General features: G+C 40.3%; 1 protein-coding gene across 7 annotated transcripts in view; it reads right to left on the reverse strand.

The window, feature by feature from the left end:
* Positions 1-1147: 1147 nt before the first annotated feature.
* APP (amyloid beta precursor protein) overlaps positions 1148-23045 on the reverse strand; it is a 275416-nt gene continuing 253518 nt past the window's right edge. For 2 of the 7 annotated variants that reach the window (XM_065876968.1, XM_065876967.1), the window contains 4 exons: positions 18963-19016; positions 12048-12148; positions 9147-9293; positions 1148-2117 (listed from right to left, as the gene is read on the reverse strand). In XM_065876968.1, coding sequence (XP_065733040.1) covers positions 2016-2117; positions 9147-9293; positions 12048-12148; positions 18963-19016 — 404 coding nt within the window. In that variant the 3' untranslated portion in view covers positions 1148-2015. The remainder of the gene's footprint in view (positions 2118-9146; positions 9294-12047; positions 12149-18962; positions 19017-23045) is intronic. The other 5 variants (XM_065876965.1, XM_065876962.1, XM_065876963.1 and 2 more) reach the window with 3 other exon arrangements.

Raw genomic sequence — 23045 nt, forward strand, 5'->3', positions numbered from 1 at the left:
AAATATCAAAAGTGCCACGGTTGAGAAATCCTGCTTTATTGATAGCTATCAGCTGGTCTTCTTTTATTTCCCTAGAACTTTTCATATCTTATTATTTTTTTTTTTTTTGCGGTATACGGGCCTCTCACTGTTGTGGCCTCTCCCGTTGTGGAGCACAGGCTCCAGACGCGCAGGCTCAGCGGCCATGGCTCACGGGCCCAGCCGCTCCGCGGCACGTGGGATCTTCCCGGATCGGGATACGAACCCGTGTCCCGTGCATCGGCAGGCGGACTCTCAACCACTGCGCCACCAGGGAAGCCCCTCTTCATATCTTATTAAGGGCTGTTACAATCTGTTGGTATGTTTGTGTTCCCCCAAACTTCACATTGAAGTCCTAATGCCCAATGTGATGGCATTAGGAGGTCGGGCCTTTGGGAGGTGATTAGGTCATGATGGTGGAGTCCTCATGAATGGGATTAGTGCCCTTGTAAAGGAGGCTCCAGAGAGGCCGTAGCCCCTTCCACGTAAGGACACAGAAGTCTGCGACCTGGAAGAGGGCCCTCACCTGACCATGCTGGCACCCGGATCTCAGACATCTAGCCTCCAGAACTGTGAGAAACCCAGTAGCTTATAATTTTATTATATTAGCCTGAATGGACAAAGACAGGGACAAACTTGAGGATGAAGATATGGCAGCAAAATAGTGTGGACCAAGTAAAATCTGAATTAGGTCTATGAAGTATTTTACTAGCACTGGGAGTTGCCTGTTGGCCCCGACTTCCTGCTCAGACTTACAGCTAAGACACCACAGGTGTGGATGCCCAGCATTAGAATGTTCTTAGCAGTCTTCCGATGACTCAAGGATCAGGAGGTTGTTACCATGGAATCATTCACACCAGCACAATGGCGCTCCTCCAATAATGTATTTATTTACATGAAAACACCGTTTTATACAAATTGAAGACAAATCTCAAAAGGTTTGTCTAGGCTTGCCTTCCGCATTCCCTGATTTTGTCCCTTCCACTTTCATTTTTTGTTTTTTTTTGGTATCATAAATAAAGTGTTTGACTGGGTGAAAGAAACTGAATCTACCTCTTCTTCCCCACCCAAAACTACTTTGAATATTTAACATCCATAGTCATTCTTCAAAGAAAACTCTTGCCCAGCATCATTTTATTTAATTTATTTATGTAATACAGTGTAGAAAGCTATCATGGTCATAAGCAATGATCCTGTACAATCATCCTGCAGAAAATTTTTGGGGAGAATTCTTGGTAATTGGAGACCAGCAGAGCAATCCCATCCCACCCTCCCCTACCTGTAAAAGTGCTTACAATGAACAGGGATTCTTTTATTTATCAAAGATCCGAAGATATGTGGACAAAAAAAAGTCTCAATTCTCAATGCCTAATGTGTGCACATAAAACAGGCACAAAGAAATAAACGTGTATCCTCATAATTCCTATATAACAAATATAGCAGAAGCAGCAATCTGTACAGTAAAATGCCATTGTGGAAAAAAAAATCCTCTAACTAATTTGGAATACATAAAAATGTTTAACTTTAAAATGCATAGTGATCAGGAAAAGAATACTTAGGCAAGAGAAGCAGCTAAACTCCCACGTTCACATGAAGCATCCCCCATCGATTCTTAAAGCATATTTCAAAGTAGGACTTAACTGGGTCACAAACCACAAGAATAATATACAACTGGCTAAGGGGCTATGTGATAAATAATCAGGAGGGAATCTATTCATGCACTAGTTAGATACAGCTAAATTCTTTACAGTACACAAAACCCATTAATAATGTAGTGGAGAGACCGAAATATGAAGAGAGAGAATACATTACTGATTTGTATATTAATTCAAGTTCAGGCATCTACTTGTGTTACAGCACAGCTGTCGAAAGGCGATAATGAGTAAATAATAAAACAGAAGGGTTTGTTTCTTTCCACATTATTCTCTAAATGAACACCGATGGGTTGTGAAGCAATGGTTTTGCTGTCCAACTTCAGAGGCTGCTGCGGTGGCGGTCTAGTTCTGCATCTGCTCAAAGAACTTGTAAGTTGGGTTTTCGTAGCCATTCTGCTGCATCTTGGAGAGGTGGCGCTCCTCTGGGGTCACAGCAGCGTCAACCTGCAAAGCAAGAACGAGGACAAATGCGTTAAGAAAAGCAATCTTTCAAGAGTGCACACGGAGGAGCAGTAAAAAGATAAGGTGCACTGTGCTCTTTTCTTGCCAAGAGTTGAGAACACCCACAATTTTCCCTCTTTCTTCACCACTTTGACATAGAGCAGAACGCCCGTGCCCACCAGTTATGCAGATGCTCCAACTATCACTAGGTGGCGCTTAAAACCTTGACCTGCTGGCTTTGCTTGGGAAGCGCTCATTGGTTGCTTCCCCAACTGAATAGTAACTGGATACATCTAGGGCAATAAATATTTTTTTCTTCCCCTGTTGGCTCGAAAAAAGACAAAAGGCTTCCAGGAAAGACTCCCTTACTTGAAAAGTGTGGTGTTAAGCTAGAAAAAAAAGCCAACAGTATTACGGAGAGAGATTCAGCAAAGTAGAAAGGAAGACTGCTGAATATCTCCCCGAGCTCGTTTTAGTTTGTCTCCGTGTTCACTAAATTTAAGATGCTAAAGAAAGACTCTTTTAATTAAAATAATGATATAGGTATATCAAAAGATATTAAAAGACACAGAAAGAACATGCTGTTCCAGATTATTATTATTTTTTAACGTAACACTAAGATTCTAAAAGTATGTCATCCGAATGTTTAAAGAGATTCCCTCTGTGATATGGTGGTTCCCCTCCAAGATCAGGCCAGCAGTTGTAAACTTGTGATCCTCCCCTCAGTGTCACTGTTAGGCCAGAGCTACACTTATTTACTCTATGCAGGCTGGGCCAGGTGTGTGTTGGGGTGTGTGGGGAGATGTTTAGGTTTCTACTATATTTGCTGTACCTCAAATAGTCCACAGACGAGAGGAAGCAAATACTTAACTCTTTGCTGAATAAATGAAAGCTTAGTTTTGTTATAATTGCTTTAAAACTTCTGTAAAACCAGTGGAAGATGGAGAAAATCAACACAAATTTAATCAGAGTGAAGAAGCATGTCTTCCACAGGAAAGGGTAAGATGTGCTGTCCAGAAGTTGTTTTTTCTTTCAAAGGGATGTTTTCTATTCTGTACATGATGAGATCGGGGTCCCTTCATCATTTCCAGAATGCCGCAGGCCTGTTCTCCACTGTCCAGTGCTGCAAAGTGACATCTAGCTCCTGAAGCAGCTTTTCCCCCTGAACCTGACGAAGGACAAACACCAGAGAGTGGGTGTGTTGGTGCTAGGACACTAGGTCTAGGGGATGGAGGGCGACTGATACACCATGACTAAACCACACCGGCTAATGAATAATTTAGACCGAAAGCATGGTGCAGTCACTATGCAGGCTCCTCAGTAAACCAAACATAGAACTACCATATGACCCAGCAATTCCACTTCTGAGTATGTATCCAAAGGAAATGATATCACTATCTTGCAAAGATACCTGCACCCCAATGTTCAGTGCAGTATTATTTACATTAGCCAAGACATGGACACAACCTAAGTGCCCATTAATGGATGAATGGATCAAGAAAATGTGATACACACATGACGGAATATTATTCAGCCATAATAAAGAAGGAAATTCTGAAGTTTGCGACAAGATGGATGAACCTTGAGGGCATTATGCTAAGCAAAATAAGTCAGAGAAAAAGACAAATACTATTGGACTTCACTTATATGTGGAATCTAAAAAAACCCAAACCATAGATACAGTGAGCAGACTGGTGGTTGCAGAGTTGTTGAAATGGGTGGAGATGGTTGAAAGACACAAACTTCCAGTTTTAAGTTCTGGGGATGTTATGTAGAGCATGGTAACTATAGTCAACAATACTGCATTGTATATTTTAAAGTCGTTAAGAGAACAGATCTTCAAAGTTCTCATAACAAGAAAAAAATTGTAATTATGTGAAGTGATAGTTGTTAACTAAACTTGTTTTGGTAATCATTTCACAATATATACATATATCAAATTATCACGCTGCAAACTTAAAACTAATAGTGTTATATGTCAATATATCTCAATAAAACTGGAGTAATCTGGTTCCCCCAAGGTTACTTTGTATGACTCCACCTCATGGACCAATTGACACCTTTCAGTATGGTCACGAGTTGGAATGATCACCTTGGCTAATCTCAAGGCAGCTGGAATAAAAAGACGTAAAATTCCCTTCAGAGGACACGGCTCAAATGGATGCTCACCATCGCTGGCCCTGGGGGAATAATCACTGGTGTTTCCTCATCCCTTTCTCCTCCTTTGATCCGCTCTGTTGTCAACAAATGAGGTCACCTTGCTTTAATTGGCAATTGTGTCATTAGCCACTAACTTGTAAGTTAAAACGCCATCATTAAAGGTCAGCACCGGGCTTCCCTGGTGGCGCAGTGGTTGAGAGTCCGCCTGCCGATGTGGGGGACACGGGTTCGTGCCCCGGTCCGGGAGGGTCCCACATGCCGCGGAGCGGCTGGGTCCGTGAGCCATGGCCGCTGAGCCTGCGCGTCCGGAGCCTGTGCTCCTCAACGGGAGAGGCCACAACAGTTGAGAGGCCCGCGTACCGCAAAAAAAAAAAAAAAAAAGGTCACCAATAACAAGAGATTTCATTCATTCTCCAAATCTGCTTGCAGGAAACAGCCTGTCTGCAGCCCTATGCCATTTGAATTTGGGCTTCTTTTCGCGCTGTGCCACCTCTTAACTGAGATTTCAAAGAATGTGGAGATTAAAAAAAAATCTTGCCAAGGAGATCAAGCACAAGGCTGCTGTGTTTCTGAGTGTAGAAGAAAACATAGCGCTGCTTGATTGTTGGAGTATTAAACTTGTATCTCCCCCTGGAGCCAACGTCAACCCTCATACTGGCTGCATTCATCAAGGGCAGGGGAACACCTGGCAACTTAATAGTTGATCTTCTCTTCGAAGGCCAAAGCCCAACTCTTTAAGAGAGCCCTGCCAATAAATGCGAGGCTCAGAGGCTGTATGCAAGTCAGGCAGCTAACTTTCCTGTCTTTTCTTGGCCTCTTTTCTACTTGCTAATCCTCAGGACCCTTTGCCGCTGGGAGGGCAGCTGTTGTGCCAGTCCTGCAGTGAGGCGGCTTGGCCCTCAGGCCTCAGAGGGCTCAGGAGCTACAGGAGAAGGGACTGCCTTTACAACATGGCACCCAAGGAGTGTGGATTGCATCTTTTTATTCCCAACCCCTCGAGAGCTAAAAGTGAAACGCAGTACTCATGTCCATGGATAAACCTACCACTGAAGGAAGGGCAGCAGGTAAGGGGGAGCCTTTCATCCCAACAAGGCTCAGCCATCTGTCACTCACTATTTCCCTTCAAACGGAGCTGGGGGAAGGTGTAGCCAGTGGTGCTTATTCTGGAAGAAACCACAGAACAATGCAGTGGGGGACAGGATCCCCATCTGCTCCCTGGGGCAGGAACATGTGTCACTTGCTGAGATGAAAACCCACCCGGCACAGCACCTCTGAGCACCCCCTCTCTGGACTTTCTGGACTTGATGGGAGTAGTGACTGATCTGAAGTCTTCATCTTTGTTAGAGACCCCGGGCCCCTGCACTGCACCCCAGCTTGGACGTCCACGGTCACTGCTGCTGACACACACTGAGAACTGAGCCCAAAGAGCCTGATTCATCTGGTCCTAATACGACCTTGAGTAGAACTTTTGACTACTGTTTGGCTAATGCCCTCTTCCTACCCCTTTCTCCCTGAACTTGACTCTAAGAAGGAGCGATTTCCTGGACACCAAGGCTTTTGTCGTGATTTCTCCTTCATGCACGGATGGCGTGAAGTGTGACTGTATTCTGTTCTGACAGACTTAGACCCATCCATCTGGGAATACCCATTTACTCATTTTTGTTTAAGGTTACTCATTAATGAAATGGGTTAACCAGAGCTGGCAATAAACTTATTTCCATGTCCTTGAGGGTGACAGCCTGCTAAGACAGGCAGAGAAATGTGTGTGGGAGGATCACTTCGTTCGGCGTAGATTCTGAGAGCAATCATGTTGAAACCCCCCAGCACCCTGCATCACCCAGACCACGTGAGGCACCCTAGGTGTCTAGGCTGGGTTGCAGCTCTCTGTGTCCAAGTGCAAAACCACCACAGCTAGACTCTCACCTTCCTGAGGGCAGGGATGGCGACGAGCACCTTAGATGAAGTTAGCCCGAAGTTCCTCAAGCTCCGTGTTGAACACTGGCTCAACACGGAGTTTGAGGAAGGGTTACCTAAGGAATGGAGAGAAAGGAAGGCCTTTCCAGGGAAAAAGGGATGGTTTCCCGGCTCTTGACAACATCGTTACTTTAAGGAAGAAGGAAGTGAGAGGAAATGAAGAAAAGAAACACAAAAGGAGGTGGGGCAGTCACTCTAGAGGTTCCTAGTTGCTCTCAAGTAGCTAACAAAATAAATACCAAGAGAAGGGCTGATCGACTGCCTTCCCTACAAGGATGCCTTCTGGTTTAAAAATTTATTTTTTTTCAGAACTCATGTTAAAGCATCAACTGCTCTAATATTCCAAAACCAAGGAGACTTTTCTTGCTAACTAACCAAAAGAAACATTTAACCTAGGCAGCTGTAAGAAGGCTTAAAAGGCAACTAGTGAGAGACTAGTGAGCTTGGAGACAAGGAGATACCATTTTCTACTCCCTAAGGTTTGCTTAGACAACAGAGGCAGGAGTGGTAATACTATATATACATCAGTGATTCTCAAAACTGACTGCATGTCCGATTCAGCTGCGAACATTTTCTACACTCAGATTTCCAGCCTCTTATTTAGAAATTCTGTTTTCCTAGGTCTGGGGTGGGACCTGGGGAATGTGTCCTTTGAAATCAGTACCCGGTAAGTCTCATGCACAATCATGGCAATCACGGCAAAGAGCCCCTGAGATGCCTTGTTTTACCGCCCAGCATCACTGGCCTCTGTTATGGGCGGAACTGTGCCCTCCCCAAATTCTGATGCTAAAAACCTGATCCTTAATACTTCACAATATAACTGTATTTGGAGGGTCTTTAAAGGTGAAATTAAGGTTAAGTGAGGTCATTAGTGTGGACCTTATGCAGTTAATACCGGTGTCCTTACAAGAAGAGGAGATTAGGACACAGACCTGCACAGGGGAAGGTGATGTAAAGGCACAGGGAGGCCACCTATGAGCCCAGGAGAGAGGTCTCAGGAATTGTGAGGAAATACATTTCTGTTGTTTAAGCCACCCTGTGGCTTTGCTATGGCAGCCTGAGCAAACCAATATAGGCTCTTTGTCCTTTGGCACTTTGATAAAAAGGAAGCCACCGCTTGGGTAGATTCATCAGTTCAAGGCCATTAAAATGTATGATTATATTAAAAAAATTTATTATATTAAATTAAAAAAATTTAATTAAAAAAATTAAATTAATTAAAAATTAAATTAATTAAAAAAAAATTTAAGATTATATTAAAAAAATTTAAATGGGCTTTTGAATTATTCAAGTATGAAAACAGGTTTTTGTTTTTTTTGCTCAATCATGCAATTAAAATGAAAAAAAATTGTTTTGAGTAGATATGAGATTACTGATGCTAATAACGCTACTAATAATACATCTTATACTGTTTCAAAGGACAGAAGCTCAGAAATACTATTATGAAGAGCAGTGCCCCACACTTCATGACGTTGCCATCGCTTATTTATGTGCTCACTCTCCTATCTGTCAATCGTTCAGTTCTTATACATCTTGTCACCTATTTCCTGAATTCATTAATTTCATTGTTCTTTAGCACATCTACACAAGGATGGACATGGAGAACAAGACTGACTCAAAACCAATTTCCATCAGCAGCTCCTGTAAACAAGGAGCCTGGATGTTCTAAGTGCTGAACTAAATGAAGTTTCTGGCTTTGCCACAAACTTAATTTATTTAAACTGTTCCTGCCCTCCTATAATCAAGAATGGTTTGGAGCACATTTCCTTGGGGTTAGTGAGAAGTTTAACTCACTGGAAATATCTGAACTTTGCTCTGATGGAAAAAGCAATGGACAGGATGTGGGGAAATCTGTACTGTGAACTTGGCTCTACGGAATTTGACATTGAAAGGACATGTCTTCTGTCTGGGTCTGTTTTCTCATCTAGAAAATGAGAAGGTCAATTAATTGATTATTGAGATCTCTTTCAGCTCTAAAAATTCTAAACTTCTCAAGATGTATTAATTCACTTTCCCTAACAGTTTCCTAAAAAATACATGTACTGTGAGGTTCCTCCCTTAAACCCTGCATTTTAAATGCATATGAAGAACTTATTTGCACATTTAATTTTATTTTAAAATATTTTGTATCATGGGTTTAAGGCATCATATTTGAATCCCGCAGCTTACTCTATTTTGTTGGTATAACTCGCTACCTCTGTGCTGTACATACTCTTGTTTCTCACAGGTTGGGGTGTTTGGACAGTCTCAAGTAGATGTAATTGTCACTTTGTGGGTCTTCTCTCCACCTCCAGTGCCACTGCACTAACACCTTGAAACTAAGATATTTCAGGTGGATGTGCAGGGTGACAGGTTAAAGGTCTTGAACAACCTTGTATATTTCACTCAGCCTTTTGGTACAGTGTGATTTTCTGTGAGACTTTAAAGGTAAGACTCTTTACTGAAAATTATTTACTATTACCTGGCTTGAGTTAGAAATGAAATTATTTAAGATAAAAAAATCTAGGAATAAACGTGCTTAATTTTTTTTTTTAAAAGCAGGCTTCCACTTCCTTTTTCATTTGTGACTTCTGCTGTTATTTTTTCTTTTAAATGTCTGTAATCACAATATCTGTAATCACAATATCCGTAAGCCAGGCATTACCATTAGTATTATTTTGATATTTCAATTCAAATTATAAGAAGTTGAGATAGCAGCATATATCCCCAATGTCTTGATCACAGTAGTTATAAGTTGGAATGAATAAAAACCAGAAGCAAGAAAATAGATGCAACTTGAGCAGCAATATGGATTGTTTGTTCAAAGAGATACTTGGATGATTCTTTATCTAACACCCAGCAAGATTTTCTTCATAGTCTTTAATTCCCACCTGCAAACATGCAGCCACGTTTACCTACCTCCACCACACCATGATGGATGGACGTGTACTGTTTCTTCTTTAGCATCACCAGGGTGATGACAATCACTGTTGCTATGACAACACCGCCCACCATGAGTCCAATGATTGCACCTTTGTTTGAACCCACATCTTCTGCAAAGAACACCTTGAAAACAAATGCAAGAGAAAGGATTGTAATTGCGGGAGATATCTGGATGAGGTATGTGAAAAGTTTCAGTATATTCGGTATATATTTTATGCCGTAAGTTTGAGTTGTTGGTCACTCAATTATTTGGTGCGTACTTGAAGGAAAAAACCACGTTCTACTTACTAAGAATGACATCTGTAGTCTACAGAATGATGTACAACATGTGGCTTCCCCAGTCCTAGGAAGTCCACTTCCCTCCATCCCCCACATGTCTCTAGAAAGGCAAAACAGAAGCCTGCAGGGACCTGAAACCCTTTGACAGATGGAACATTCTGTAAGAGGGGGACGGCAGCTCTCGGATCTATCAAACACTGGAAAGGCACGGATCGTGATTATGAAAGGAGGTCAGTATTTTCCCAGTCACAGCAGGTTTAAACTGGGAGACCTGACGCATGACCGCTATGCCTTAGGTGCTTTTCCAAACTATAGATGCCCTCATTTCCTTAGAGCGACATTTTAAATACATAGGAACAAGCATTCTGAAACAAAGGCATTAAACAGAAGAAAAAAGGCATCTTGTTACCTGCTTTCAGCCACAATAATTCAGCAAGACACTAATTAACCTAGAGAAGCATAATGCTTAAAAGGCACTTATTTTAAAGAGAAGAAGTAGTAGGCAACAAGATAGGGATTTTAATAGCCACACATTAACACATGCTTTCTTACTATGTTGTCCCTGGCAACTCAACTAAAAATGTTGTTTTATTCTTGATGTTTATTTGTGTTAAACATGAAAAGAATTTAGAGAATACTGTAAAGAAGAAATTTATTCAGTGATAAATTTATTACAATACATTCCTTCATACTGTTTATAAATGCAAGTCATTATTTTTTCAACTTTACTTGAATGGAATTATAAAAACACACTGCAACTTTTATCTTTTTTATGTAAGGAGATGATCTTATTATGACAGATCATCTGGCCCAACTACGACTGAACATATACCACATTTGCTATGTAAATTAATAAAAACAGCTCCCTAAATAATTCTTTTAGTATAATCTCAAGACAGTAAAATGACTGTCATGGCTAGAACTAACATCCTAGCAATCTGAAAAGGCAACATGAAGTACAGCAAATAAAGCGAATTTCTAAGAGTTTTACTTATGGTATATCTGCAACAAAATTAGAAACTGTTCATAATTATGCCCCTTTCTAAACAAATACGCTCACTCAACATATTTATAAAAAGCAAATCATTAATTAGCTAACGATAAAAGTATGAGGTAATCAGAAATGAATGCAAGTCTGGACATCTTCCTCTGTCTTTAAGAAAATACTGTAATTCTGTAACATTCATTGCACTAATTATAGTACATTATTTCATCAACTAGTTCAGTAGAGGGAGCTGATTCTCTCAGTTGCTGCTTCTGCCATTAGTCATGGTCGTATTACAGGAGTTAGTGTAATTGCGGAGATGGGTTTTTATGACACAGGCACCAGAAAACGCAAATCCATACATTAATCTTCAGCTCTCTGCCCCACCAGCTCCCAAATCCTCAACAGATTCCACAAGTTGTTATTAACCTCTTCAGCATCAGCCAGATCAAGAGTGCCCCGATTCTATAATAACTGACACTGGATTAACTTGCCAACGAAAACCGCACTTCAAAAAGTTCACTGTGCTTTTATCAAAAAGATTATGGGAGTTAAAATGCAAATCTGAATCTCAAGTCAATTTTGAACTTGCCTCAATTGTTTAGAGTGAAAAGAGGCATACACTATACTTTATAGGGGTTTCTGTTGGAGTTTAATACTTGGATTTACAAATTTTATTTATGAATAGTAGAAAGACAGTTTCTCCTTGAAAGGGAAAAACACATGTATACACACACACAAACAAAAACAAAGTAAGTGCCTGAGAGAGTCCTTCTCAAATATTATTACTGATTTCAGAATTTGATTACCACTTTTGTTCACTACTGAATGTGCAACAAAATTGTCTTCTTTATTAGTTTAAGCCACTTACTGGGCTTATTTACTCTTAAGATGGGAGGACCCCTAGCATAATGCAGGATTGATTTATCTGAAGCTTTCGGTAAAGGTTTTTATGTAACCTTAAGGGAGATGGGTGCCTTTTGATTTACTCCAATTCTAACATTTGGGGGGAAAAAGGGTAATTTTGTCTGAAAAGGAAGCCACAGTCTTTCTTGCCCAAGCCTTCTGCTGAACACACTGCTGGGAACATAATGCAGTCTGGCTCACCTACCCCTCCACCTACCTCCAGGGAGTCCCAACCATCCCACTCCCGAGGAAAAATTTAAAATGTGGGGAGGGGACAGAAAGGAGGGGTGAGAGAGACGCGACGAAGCCCAGGGGAAGAGTTTACAAATGTGAAATTAAGCCAGCGGCCGTGAGGCTGTTCTGTGAACCCAAGCAGTGTTTACACGTGTTTTATTTGAGATTTCGATCCTTCACACAAGCCTATTATAAACCTGATTTCCTAGAAAACAGACAGGAAGTTAATTAAAATGGCTGCTAGAATACAAAGTAATTCCACTTTAAGCCCAACGTGGGCTCAGCTGCTTTCTAGACCTAAAGAACTACTATATAAAGAGCCTCTTTTCTTTTCTTCACGTTTTCATGATGATCCTATAGGCAAGTGTTTTATTTTCGTTTTAATCTTTTCCTTAACTGGATTTCTGACCCAAGAGGAACGAAAGCCATTTGACAAGACAGAGTGGCCTGAAGAGGTAGATTATGTCACATACCAATTTTTGATGATGAACTTCATATCCTGCATCATGTCGGAACTCTGCATCCATCTTCACTTCCGAAATCTCTTCCGTCTTGATATTTGTCAACCCCGAACCTGCATGATACCATAAGCATTATACCATAATCAAAATACGCAGGCCAGTCCATTTGTTTTATCTATAAACAATAACATTACAACACAAAGCCTACCAGAAACTTCTTTCTAGGCCTGCCTGAAGTTAGAGGAAAATGGATTAATGACTTTCTTCCAGAAAATGACACCCTATATTTAAATCCTTAACCACTACCTATTTTAAACAAAAATAAATTAAAGATTAAAGAAATTTGCACTTCAGGCTTCTATTGCCTTTAAACACATGCTATAATTTTTTTTTTTTTTTTTTTAATGGGGAAAAAGACAGAAGTTAAATGCTAGTTGGGAGGCTGGAAGGGATTTGCTCCTAGAATATACTCGCTTGGTTTAGGTGCTTATTGTTTAGCCTATTATATGTCTTTTTCCATGTGCTCACATTCCTTCAGAAAAAAATAATAAAAGGCTTTAAAAATGAGCATTAATTACCTGGCAGAACAAAACTGCTACTTTAGGACTAAATAAATATCATTTATTTAGTTAAGTGATTTAGTTATAGATACATAATGTAAATGGTTCATCTGCTGAATAAAGAACTGCAGTACATAATGTTTGAAAAATGCTTCTGTGGGACTAACAATTTCTAACATGCTAACTCTTCTTTCTCTATAAATTGCTATATGATTCTTACACTAATTGTTATAATGAATTTAATTTTTCAGAGAGTAATTTGAAGCTTAAAATCAAAACGCAAAGTAATTTTTAAAACAAAAGGTGAAATGACAAAGGATAAATATCGTTTCCACGTTGCAGCATTTAAATATCAAAAGTCAGAATTTTAGGATGAGAATGGCTTCTAAAATCATCTCTTCTCTGGTGTTCCCATCCAGGGGTAAACTCTCAGCTCTACTTAAACAGAGAGGAATTATCAGTTTGCCTCCATTTTTGGACAGCTTTGTCTACTAGAATGGCCTTTCTTACATTAAGCCAAAATCAGTTTCCTTATAACTTCCACTCTGTTCAACATAGAGCAAGCCTAAATCCCCCTTCTGCACTATAGCCTTGAACAGATCAGATACCCAAGGAGAGGCATCATGTTCCTGCTGATTCTTCTCTTACTTGGGCTACATGTTACCAAGTTCCTTCAGCTCCCATGGGACCTGATTTCCTGCTTTTGGTTTATCAACTCTTACATCTTGTCTACAAGGTGCTGTGAACCTTGTTACACATCTTGCTGAAATTGAAAAGCAATGTCCACAGCGTATGACGTGCCAGTCAAACAGCACAGTCTACACAAAGAGAAAAGAGGATAATTTTACAAGATCCAGGGAACCCATGCGGTTGTGACATATCACTGATTCTTGGTCAACTATTCAGAAAGCTTCCATTTAATAACCTATGTGAAAATGGACCCAAGATCAATGTCAGTCTCCACCCGGCATGTAGATTGTGATGCTGTCTTCTCTCCCTTCAGCTTGTCACAACTACATTTTCTTATCCCTATCTTCCAAGTCCACAAAGATCAGGGAGAAGGGTTCTACGATCTTGCCCTCAAGTTCTCCCAGCCCAAGATTTATAGGAACTTGGACTTGAGTAGAGAAGTGTGGTAGTTTAAAAATATATCCACAAATTTGTGGATGCTCCTCCCAGCAAGAGGTGGGATTGGGCTTCCCTGGTGGCACAGTGGTTGAGTCCGCCTACCGATGCAGGGGACACGGGTTCGTGCCCCGGTCTGGGGAGATCCCACATGCTGCGGAGCGGCTGGGCCCGTGAGCCATGGCTGCTGAGCCTGCACGTCCGGAGGCTGTGCTCCGCAATGGGAGAGGCCACAGCAGTGAGAGGCCCGCATACCACAAAAAAAAAAAAAAAAAAAAAAAAAAAAAAAAAAAGAGGTGGGATTTAATTCCCTTTTCCTCAGGTGTAGACCTGATATAGTGACTTGCTTCTACTGTTAGAATATGGCAAAAGTGACGGGGTATGACTTCTGAGACTGGGTCATACAAGGCAGCTTCCTTTGTATTCTCTCTCTTGGATCACTTGGTCTGGGGAAAGCCAGCTGCCATGTTGTGAGGACACTCAAAAGTTCACATGGTGAGATACTGAGGTCTCCTGCCAACAGCCATGTGAGTGAGCCATCTTGGAAGAAGACCCACCAGCCCTAGCCAAACTTCAAGCCCTCAGATGATTGCAGCTGTGGCAGATGTCTTGATTGCAACCTCCTGAGAGACCCTGAGCCTGAAGCACCCAGCTAAATCATGTTTGAAATCCTTGAAATTCATTATAAGAAGGTAAATGTTTGTTTTTAAGTTGCTAAGTTATGGGGTTATTTATTGAATAGTAATAGATAACTATTACAAAGGGCTAGTGCCTTGTTTTCTCATCTTCACCTGTCTTGGACTTGCCTTTCTTTTAACAAAAGACCATCCTGTTTAATATACACATGAAAGACAGAAGCACAATCAAAGCGGGACAGTTTCCCATTCTCTCTCATCTTTTAACTGGTCCACTCACGGACTGTCCCTTGATTCCTAACCCCATCCCAAGAGCTGTAGGGCTCTCTATTCTTATTTATGTTCTTGCTTTAAAATGATTAGCATTTTCTAATAAGTTTCATCTTATTCTGACCTCTAATCTTCCTGATACAAATGTTTATTGGGCTGTGACACTAATGCTCTTTTATTTCTCATGAGTTGTATACTTTTATCTTTCTACAAACCCTTTTAAATCTGAGGTCCCTTTAGAACCAAAGTGATTTCTTTATACTTTACCCTCTTTCTGTCATCGGGATCTAACAGTGCAATAGTTAAAATTATATTTCTGAGATCTTAAGAACACTCTCTTGAATAGTCTTTCCTTCTAGAAAAACCCACACTCTTTCTGAAAGGACACGAAGATTACTTTTAATAGTCAAAAAAATTTCAAATTCATGTAGCAAGTCAGAACAACAGATAATTAATTATAGCACAATAGTTTGCAGGACTCAGCGGAAAGAGCTCTCCCTAGTTCATTTTTGTACAGCATGTATAGTCATTCACTGAAAAGCCTTTCTATATATTAAGCAAATGTCATTAAAAGGGGAAAAAATTAATAAGCTTGCACCAGGAAAATGTCATTGATAATAAGCTGAAACTGCATATAGTGATATGTGATGAGAAGTTTTAAATAAATCGCAGGGACCTTCACTTACAGTTTTACCACGTGCATTTTCCGAGTTGTCCTGATTCCACTCTAAGCTCTGACACCAGACTCTCATTCTCTAAGCTCTGACACCAGGCTCTCAGTAAGAAGGGAAGCATGTTCATTTGAAGAAGGAAAACATGTCCTTCAGGAAACCTTTCTCAAAGGATCTGGTTTCCTTTATTAGGACTGGAGAAGCGTGGTTAAAATTGTAGAGGAAAGGGTAAGTTTTCCTCCCTGTGAAGAGTCTGCTAATGTACAGACATAGCTCAGAGATACTGCAGGTTTAGTTTCAGACCATCGCAATAAAGTGAATATTGCAATAACGTGAGTCATACTATTTTTGGGGGGTTCCCAGTGCATATAAAAGCTATGTTTGCACTATACTGTAGTCTACTCTGAAAAACAATGTGTGTACCTTCATTAAAAATACTTTGTTGCTAAAAAATGCTAACCATCATCTAAGCCTTCAGCGGTAATCTTGCAATAGTAGCATCAAAGATCACTATCACAGATCACCATAATATAATAACAACAAAGAAGTTTGAAATAATGCGAAATTACCAAAATGTGACACAGAGACACGAAGTGAGCAAATGCTTTTGGGAAAATGGCGCCAATAGACTTGCTCACTTCAGGGTTGCCACAAACCTTCAGTTTGTAAAAAATGCAACATCTGTGAAGAGCAATAAAACGAGGTATGCCTGTATTTGTCTCCTTTATTCTGGTCAAATGGTGTTACTTGTCCTTCAGAGTCTATTTCTCTCTGGAAATAAGCCCAGGGGAGTAGCTGTAATGGTCACCATCCCTAGAAATCACCACTGATATTAAAGGTGTTCCTTCCTTGACACTACATTCTAGAAGTTACTGTACCCTGTTATTTCAGATATGGAAGTCAAGGAGAAGTCATTTTCCTCAGTTGTGATTATACAAAAGCCCTTTCTTTACTTGTTTCAGAGTGACAGCAGTGATTATTTAAAAAACAATGACATCAATTGAATAACATGATGTGACAATCCTGGAAAGGGTTTCTAAGTTTGGAAAATCTAATGGTATAATTGAGCACGTTAGACTCAAACATGTGGTCTCATAAAGTGCAATGATGAAGAACCGAAAGTAATGCTAGAAAACACAGGGGGAAACTGGTCCAAATGCTCAAAAAACTCACTACAAGCACAACAATATAGAGCATACGTATGTCTTAAGACATACGCAGCAAATAGGACTGTTCATAAACATACCTTAGCTAGAATCTCCCTCACTTCCTATCTGAGCATTCTTTCCCCACTATGGCCCTCTTCTATTGGGGAACCCAAGCCTTACAATAGTATAAGAAAGGAAGTTTGGCCCAGGCCATTCTCTCATCTATCTGTATAGAACATTCCCCTCTTCTTTGACAATGCATGTGCCCAAAACCTATCTTAAAGTTCATCTCCAGCAAGTGCCCTGATTAACGTACCCCTTGGTTAATGTCCCATCTGCTCAAATCACAAACAAACATCACAAGGTGGTTTACACTTTATGTTACTTTGTATTTCCGTGCCTTTCTAATTCCATCTCATCTTTCTAAATACACAAAGTGTGGTCTTTCTATTCAAGCTCCTGAGAACAGGGGCCTTATTACTTAATTTCTTTTGACCCTCCAAAGCAGTTGGAGAGTCTTTGTGAAATATCAAAATGAGCTATTGCTATTGTTACAACAAAGACTTTAGAAGGAGCTTCTTCCCATCTGTATATCACCTCTAAGTATTCTCAAGCTCTTCCCTTAAAACAAATTGTTTTTGTTTAAGAATGTATGGAAAAGTCCTTTTCATTTTAGATTTTTTAAAAAAGGAAAAAAATCTACTTCAGTGGTGTTACCTCTTCCTGGGTATTTCAATAGGAACATAATTGCCCAGAGTGCTCAATGTAGCAACTTAATAAAATTGGTTGAATGAGCGCTTCTAATTCACATTTCATGCTTGTAGATGAAAAGCATCTCTTCCTTTAAAAATAAAGTAGGAAGTGCCATAAAAATAGGCCCAAGGCAAAGGACCAACCTAAGCTGGTTATCAGCTGCAGTTAGAATGGAACGGACCCTCACTCAGCCTTGGGCCCTACCAGTGGGCTGAGCAGGCTGGGGATGTGTCAACTGCTGGTTCTTTGAAATTTATTTGTGTGACACTGGCAATAAGGAAGACGTTAGAAGAGCTGAAACTGGGTCTGACTTACTATAATTTAAATTTCTCTGAAAAGCCCTACAGAAAGAGATTCATAAAATCAAGGAGATTGGCTGTCAAGATGTGTCACTCCACGGCCCCCGCTGCCCTATTAATTATAGCGCAGAGGCATGAAGGTGCCACAAGGCAGACTCTGAATTTCTCGTCAGTGATTGTGGTGGGAAGCAGATGGAACCTGAGCCTGTACTGGCAGAGAGGGGCAGGGGCTGCTCCTGGCCCGGCTGCTGACTGCATCTCAACCTGGGAGCAAAGGTCAAACTCCTTGTGTTAACATCTCCATGTGAGGTTAATGCCCTGTTCCTAGTACCGCATGGGGACATTACGAAGATACAGAAGAAAACATTTATGGATAGGTTTGCACTGTTGGGAGTAAAATCTCCCCAGAGTATATATAGATTTGTCAATTCAGTAACTTCTCTTTTTGATTCATTGAAAACAATGGGTACTTATCAATTGGGCGAGGTAGTGCACGGGGTCAAAACCAGTCATGTATGTGCTTTTGTTGGGTGTGACATTCTTAAAGCTAAATTTGAGACATAGGAAGGTGAAAATGTGTTTCTTCTTAATGCTTGGGAAACTACCAAAAGAAGAAGTGTCCACAGGGAGATCAGCTCGGTGCTTTGTGACCGCCTGGAGGGGTGGGATAGGGAGGGTGGGAGGGAGGGAGAAGCAAGAGGGAAGAGATATGGGAACATATGTATATGTATAACTGATTCACTTTGTTATAAAGCAGAAACTAACACACCATTGTAAAGCAATTATACTCCAATAAAGATGTTAAAAAAAAAAAAAAAAGAAGTGTCCATATCAGTGTTAATGGGAATTTTAAGTAGTATAAAAAGTAAAGAACTTGTATGGAAAATTAGGCACATACTTCAGCTGTGTTTTAGACACTCATCAAGCATAAGTATATATAACCCACAAAAGATAAAATGGAAATACTTCTGGGCTCTAAAGATATTCCAATTCTGATATTTTTAGGAACTCATGTCTACTTGAGGAACTGACTCAAGTTTGAGCCCAGTTCAGTTAGAAATGGACCATCAGGATACCAAACAAGAAAGAAAGAATGAGATGTTCCAGCAGTAACCAGGTCGTCACCAGCTAGAGTCTGCATCTGTGTAGGTTTCCATTCTTGAGGACCAACAGGCTCTACAGAACCCTCTCCACCAGAAAATCAAAAGAAAAAACCAAACGTTGGAAGGGCTCCTTTTTATTGTTTCAAAAGGAACGCTCAGAAAGAAAAAAAATGATCACCTAATTAGGAACTTGGGAAATGAAGTGTAAGGAAAAGCAAAGGGGAGTTTAAAAAAGTTTGGTTTCCATGGTCATTTCAAATCCTGCTTCTCCGTATCTGCAATTCAGAGAGGCTGACCCCCAAGAAAGGGGCTGCGTCTGCGCAAGCGCGAGATGCGGAGGGGCGGAAGGTCACCGGGATATACCTGGTCGAGTGGTCAGTCCTCGGTCGGCGGCAGGGCGGGCGTCAACAGGCTCGACTGGGCACAGGAAGCAAGATACACGGAAAGCAAACAAGACAAATCGAGATGGTAAGTCGTGGCTCCTGAACACAGCGCAAGGAAAAGCATGTGCAATACACAAGTTATATATATAAAAAAAAAAAAGCAGCTGGAAAAGAACCACAGTGAGTTAATCCTGAGCATCAAGGATGGGAGGGGTACCACTTCAAAAGGCTTATCGCTATTGATGTGCCAATCCTACTCCTTAGTTTTCTAATAAATGTGCTCACCAGGATAAGATACGCGGCAACATCAAAGAAGAGGGGCTGGGAGTGTGGGTTTTCCTCTCAGCGAATTTAGAAATAGTTTCTTGGCTTTTGATTAGAAATAAAATACATTATGCCCAGCACAGTGGAAAATTTTAAAGATACCTCCTTTTACAACTATCCAATCTTATCTTTTTTTAAAATCTTATTTTATTTTACAGTTAATTAACTACAAAAGGACTCCATTAAATCGCCAGGAGAAATGCAAATAGGAATTTATCAGGAGAGGAACGTTTCACCACATAATCTGCCATTTAGCGAATCAAATTTGTTCCCAGTTTGAGGGTAGAAGAGGTAAACCAGAGTTTCCTCCCCCTCTCTCTGTATTTTTAAAGACTGGTTTCTATTTAATAGATGACATAGAGTTGAAATGTGTGAAGTGCAAATACTTCCTTTCATATTTGTCGACTTTCACAATTTTTGCTTTGCGAGTATTCTGGGTCTGACCCAAAGAAAACATTGTAGTCAGCACAATAGTGCCCACTGTTGTTGACCATTAGCTGGTATTTCCAAAGTGCTTCTGATTCTCAGAAAATATTAACTTGAACTTACCCTGGTCTTTGAAGAAACAGGCAAGGGAAAGAAACAAAGCTTTTAGGATAAATAATGGACAAGGGGCCAGTGAAGCCATGAGGGAGGATAAAGCCTCTTGTGTAAGGTCTGGGAAATATAAAAGTAAGAAGGTAAGGAAAAGTGAGCAGAGGTGTCCATGGAAAGAGAAGGTGTGCTCGATGGGATGGCATTTGGATCAAAAATTTCAGTAAGACCATACAGCTTACTGATGCACACAGCCCGGGCGTTCAAAAATGGGATTATAAGCCCAAATCGATTTTGAATGCCACACGTTAGCAGGGAACAGTAAGGGAGAAGAAAGTGGCAGCAAGCCAAGTCTTCAAAATAGGAGAAAATAATGTTGCTGAGAATACCAAGACATTTGGATGTATCCAAAGAAAAAGGTGGTTTGGTCCTTTATCATGCAGCCTGGCAGCACCATAGAGGAGAAAAGGAGGGTGGAGGCATCTAAGCCCAACATTTACAATGCAGGCGACTTGCGGCAAATGACCACATCTGAGGCTGTTTCTTCACAAGTAAAATAGAAATAATAACTTATCTTCTAATTGCAATGAGGAACCAAAAATTTTAAAAGTCCATTTCCAAAACTCTCAAATACTATAAAACTCCATTTATTAAATATCCTATTTATGAAATATTCTATGACAACTATTGTGAGGATGAGTAACACTCTATTCGTGTATCAGATTAAGACATACTTCCTTCTGCAACTCACAAATATATTTGAACAATACTGTTTCTCTGTATTTCATCCTTTTTCCCATCCGCAACAACGTATGGTGAGGGACTTTATTACTCCTTATAAAATGGTGTTAACTGAAGGATTATTGTACTTTTTGAGAGCTTCCTGATGACAAGAGCCCCAAATGGTGCTTCAGTTGAAGGTAAGAATGTACCAAAGCAAACTCACAGAGCAAAAAAGTAACTTAAAGTGATTACCTTCATCAATGGTTAAATCATTAGAAACTGTATTCCACTCAGGGGAAAGCAGTTGAGTTTGTGGTTTAAATTTGGACTGAAGATGTGGTAGTCAGGCTAGTCTCAGGGTCCATTTTAATGCCACCACTTGTTTTCTCTGTGCTCTTGGGCAAACCTCCTTCTTTCTGAGCTTCTGTTTTGGCACAAGGAAGCTGGGTTTTTCCAGGGCTCAAATGTGCACACATATGCCAAAGACCCTTACAAATGATAAAGCCCTATTCCATAATTACTCAAGGGAATATGGAAACACATCACATGCGCATAGATAAAGGTCTGAAAGATATTACCACAAAAAGCTGTCATTAGTTTATTCTGGGTGAGGAGGTCATTCCTAGAAATTTTTCTGCCTTTCTGTTTCAAGGTTCATGTATTATTTGAAAGCAGTAATAAAACTATATTTTTCAGGAAGATAAACAATAATAATTTTAGTGACTTAAACTGTAGTCTGCTTTAACAGTGTGAGGCTGATTTAATATGAGTAAATATTCAAAAAATAAGTAACTTGTGTTCAGTGATCAGACATCAATAATTAAAAGATAATTTCATCACTGCAAAAAAGAATATACATTGACAAGAAAAAGGAGTGCATTACTCCCCAATCCAAAATAAATACTTTCTAATTTTTCAAATGGACCATTACTAGTTGAACCAGCAAGTAACTTCAATATAGTGTTCAAAACATGTTACTTTGGTTGTTTAGTAAGTTAAACATTAGAAACAGATTGTCTTAAAGAGTTAAAATAGGGCTTCCCTGGTGGTGCAGTGGTTGAGAATCTGCCTGCTGATGCAGGCGACACGGGTTCGAGCCCTGGTCTGGGAAGATCCCACATGCCGCGGAGCAATTAGGCCCGTGAGCCACAACTACTGAGCCTGCGCATCTGGAGCCTGTGCTCCTCAACAAGAGAGGCCGCAACAGTGAGAGGCCCGTGCACCGCGATGAAGAGTGGCCCCCACTCGCCGCAATTGGAGAAAGCCCTCGCACAGAAACGAAGACCCAACACAGCCAAAAATAAATAAATAAATTTATTAAAAAAAAAAAAAAGAGTTAAAATAGGCAGAAATATGTTATTCTACTGCCATCAGCAGCTCTGAATCAAATAGTCCCCTATAAAAAGAGAGAAACAGAATGATGGAAGCGCTAGGACTTTTGAGTTTCTTAGCTCTGGCATTCCTTGTAATAGACCAGTTCTAAGCTAAATGCTGCCCAGCACAACCTCCCCTCCCCATCAGGCCTAAGGTGATGGAGTAATCAGCAGGAAATCAGTTTTACTCGTAGATAAGAGGGGCCTGAAAAGCCCTGGCTTGCAGGTTTGATGAAAGACATTATTTAATCTCAATTTCCCCATTTAAAGTGCTTTGTTCATTGCTGCTTTATGGCTAAGTGAAAATGTACGAGAGGGCAAATTCACAATGCAATTACACAATACAATGTTACAAGACCTAGTGTGCCTCATGAAGAATATTATAGTGTTTTGTGTATGTATTATATACACAGACAAGCTGACTGCTGGCCACAAAAACTTTCTGGTGGCCACTGCATTCTTCCTCATCTTCAGGCTGTTCTGGTCAGGCAGTCATGAAAATGCAGAGCAAACACAAATGCTATCAGCACAAAAGCTTTCAGCCAGATGATTTCACAATCCATGAGAACAACTGTTTTTTAAACAACAGCTTCACTTCAGTTTAGCCATTTCAGTTTTGTGGCTCAACCACAGAATAAAAATCCCCGAAGGCAAATCGCAGCTGGTCAAAGAGCCTAAAATATTGGAAAACTGTGTTTGTGATATGCTTATTTTTTCAATATAAATTAACAGAATCCTTGAGTGTCTGACTCCCTCTGTGGACTTGACCGATTGTTCTTGAGAAAAACAAATTTTTGGTAAGCATTCGAAGCTCTGATGATGATAAGGGTTGCATGAACAATGAAAGGAAATCCTTTGAGAATTTTAGATATTTTCAATAGCTTTGTGTGTAAGCACATGTCTGTAAGATTAACAAGGAAAGGGCTCTGGGGAGAGGGAGAAGAGGAAGATGGGGAGAAAGGGTAAGATTTTAGGACTATTATACGGCTTGTTATATTCATTAATTTTAAGGATATACTGTTTGGGTGATAGGGTGACTCTCTGAGACAAGCTGGTAAAACCTCTCTAATATGATCCTGGTTCTATTTAAAAACAAACAAAATAAAACC

This window comes from Phocoena phocoena, chromosome 4, assembly GCF_963924675.1.
Source record: "Phocoena phocoena chromosome 4, mPhoPho1.1, whole genome shotgun sequence".
NCBI lineage: Eukaryota > Metazoa > Chordata > Mammalia > Artiodactyla > Phocoenidae > Phocoena > Phocoena phocoena.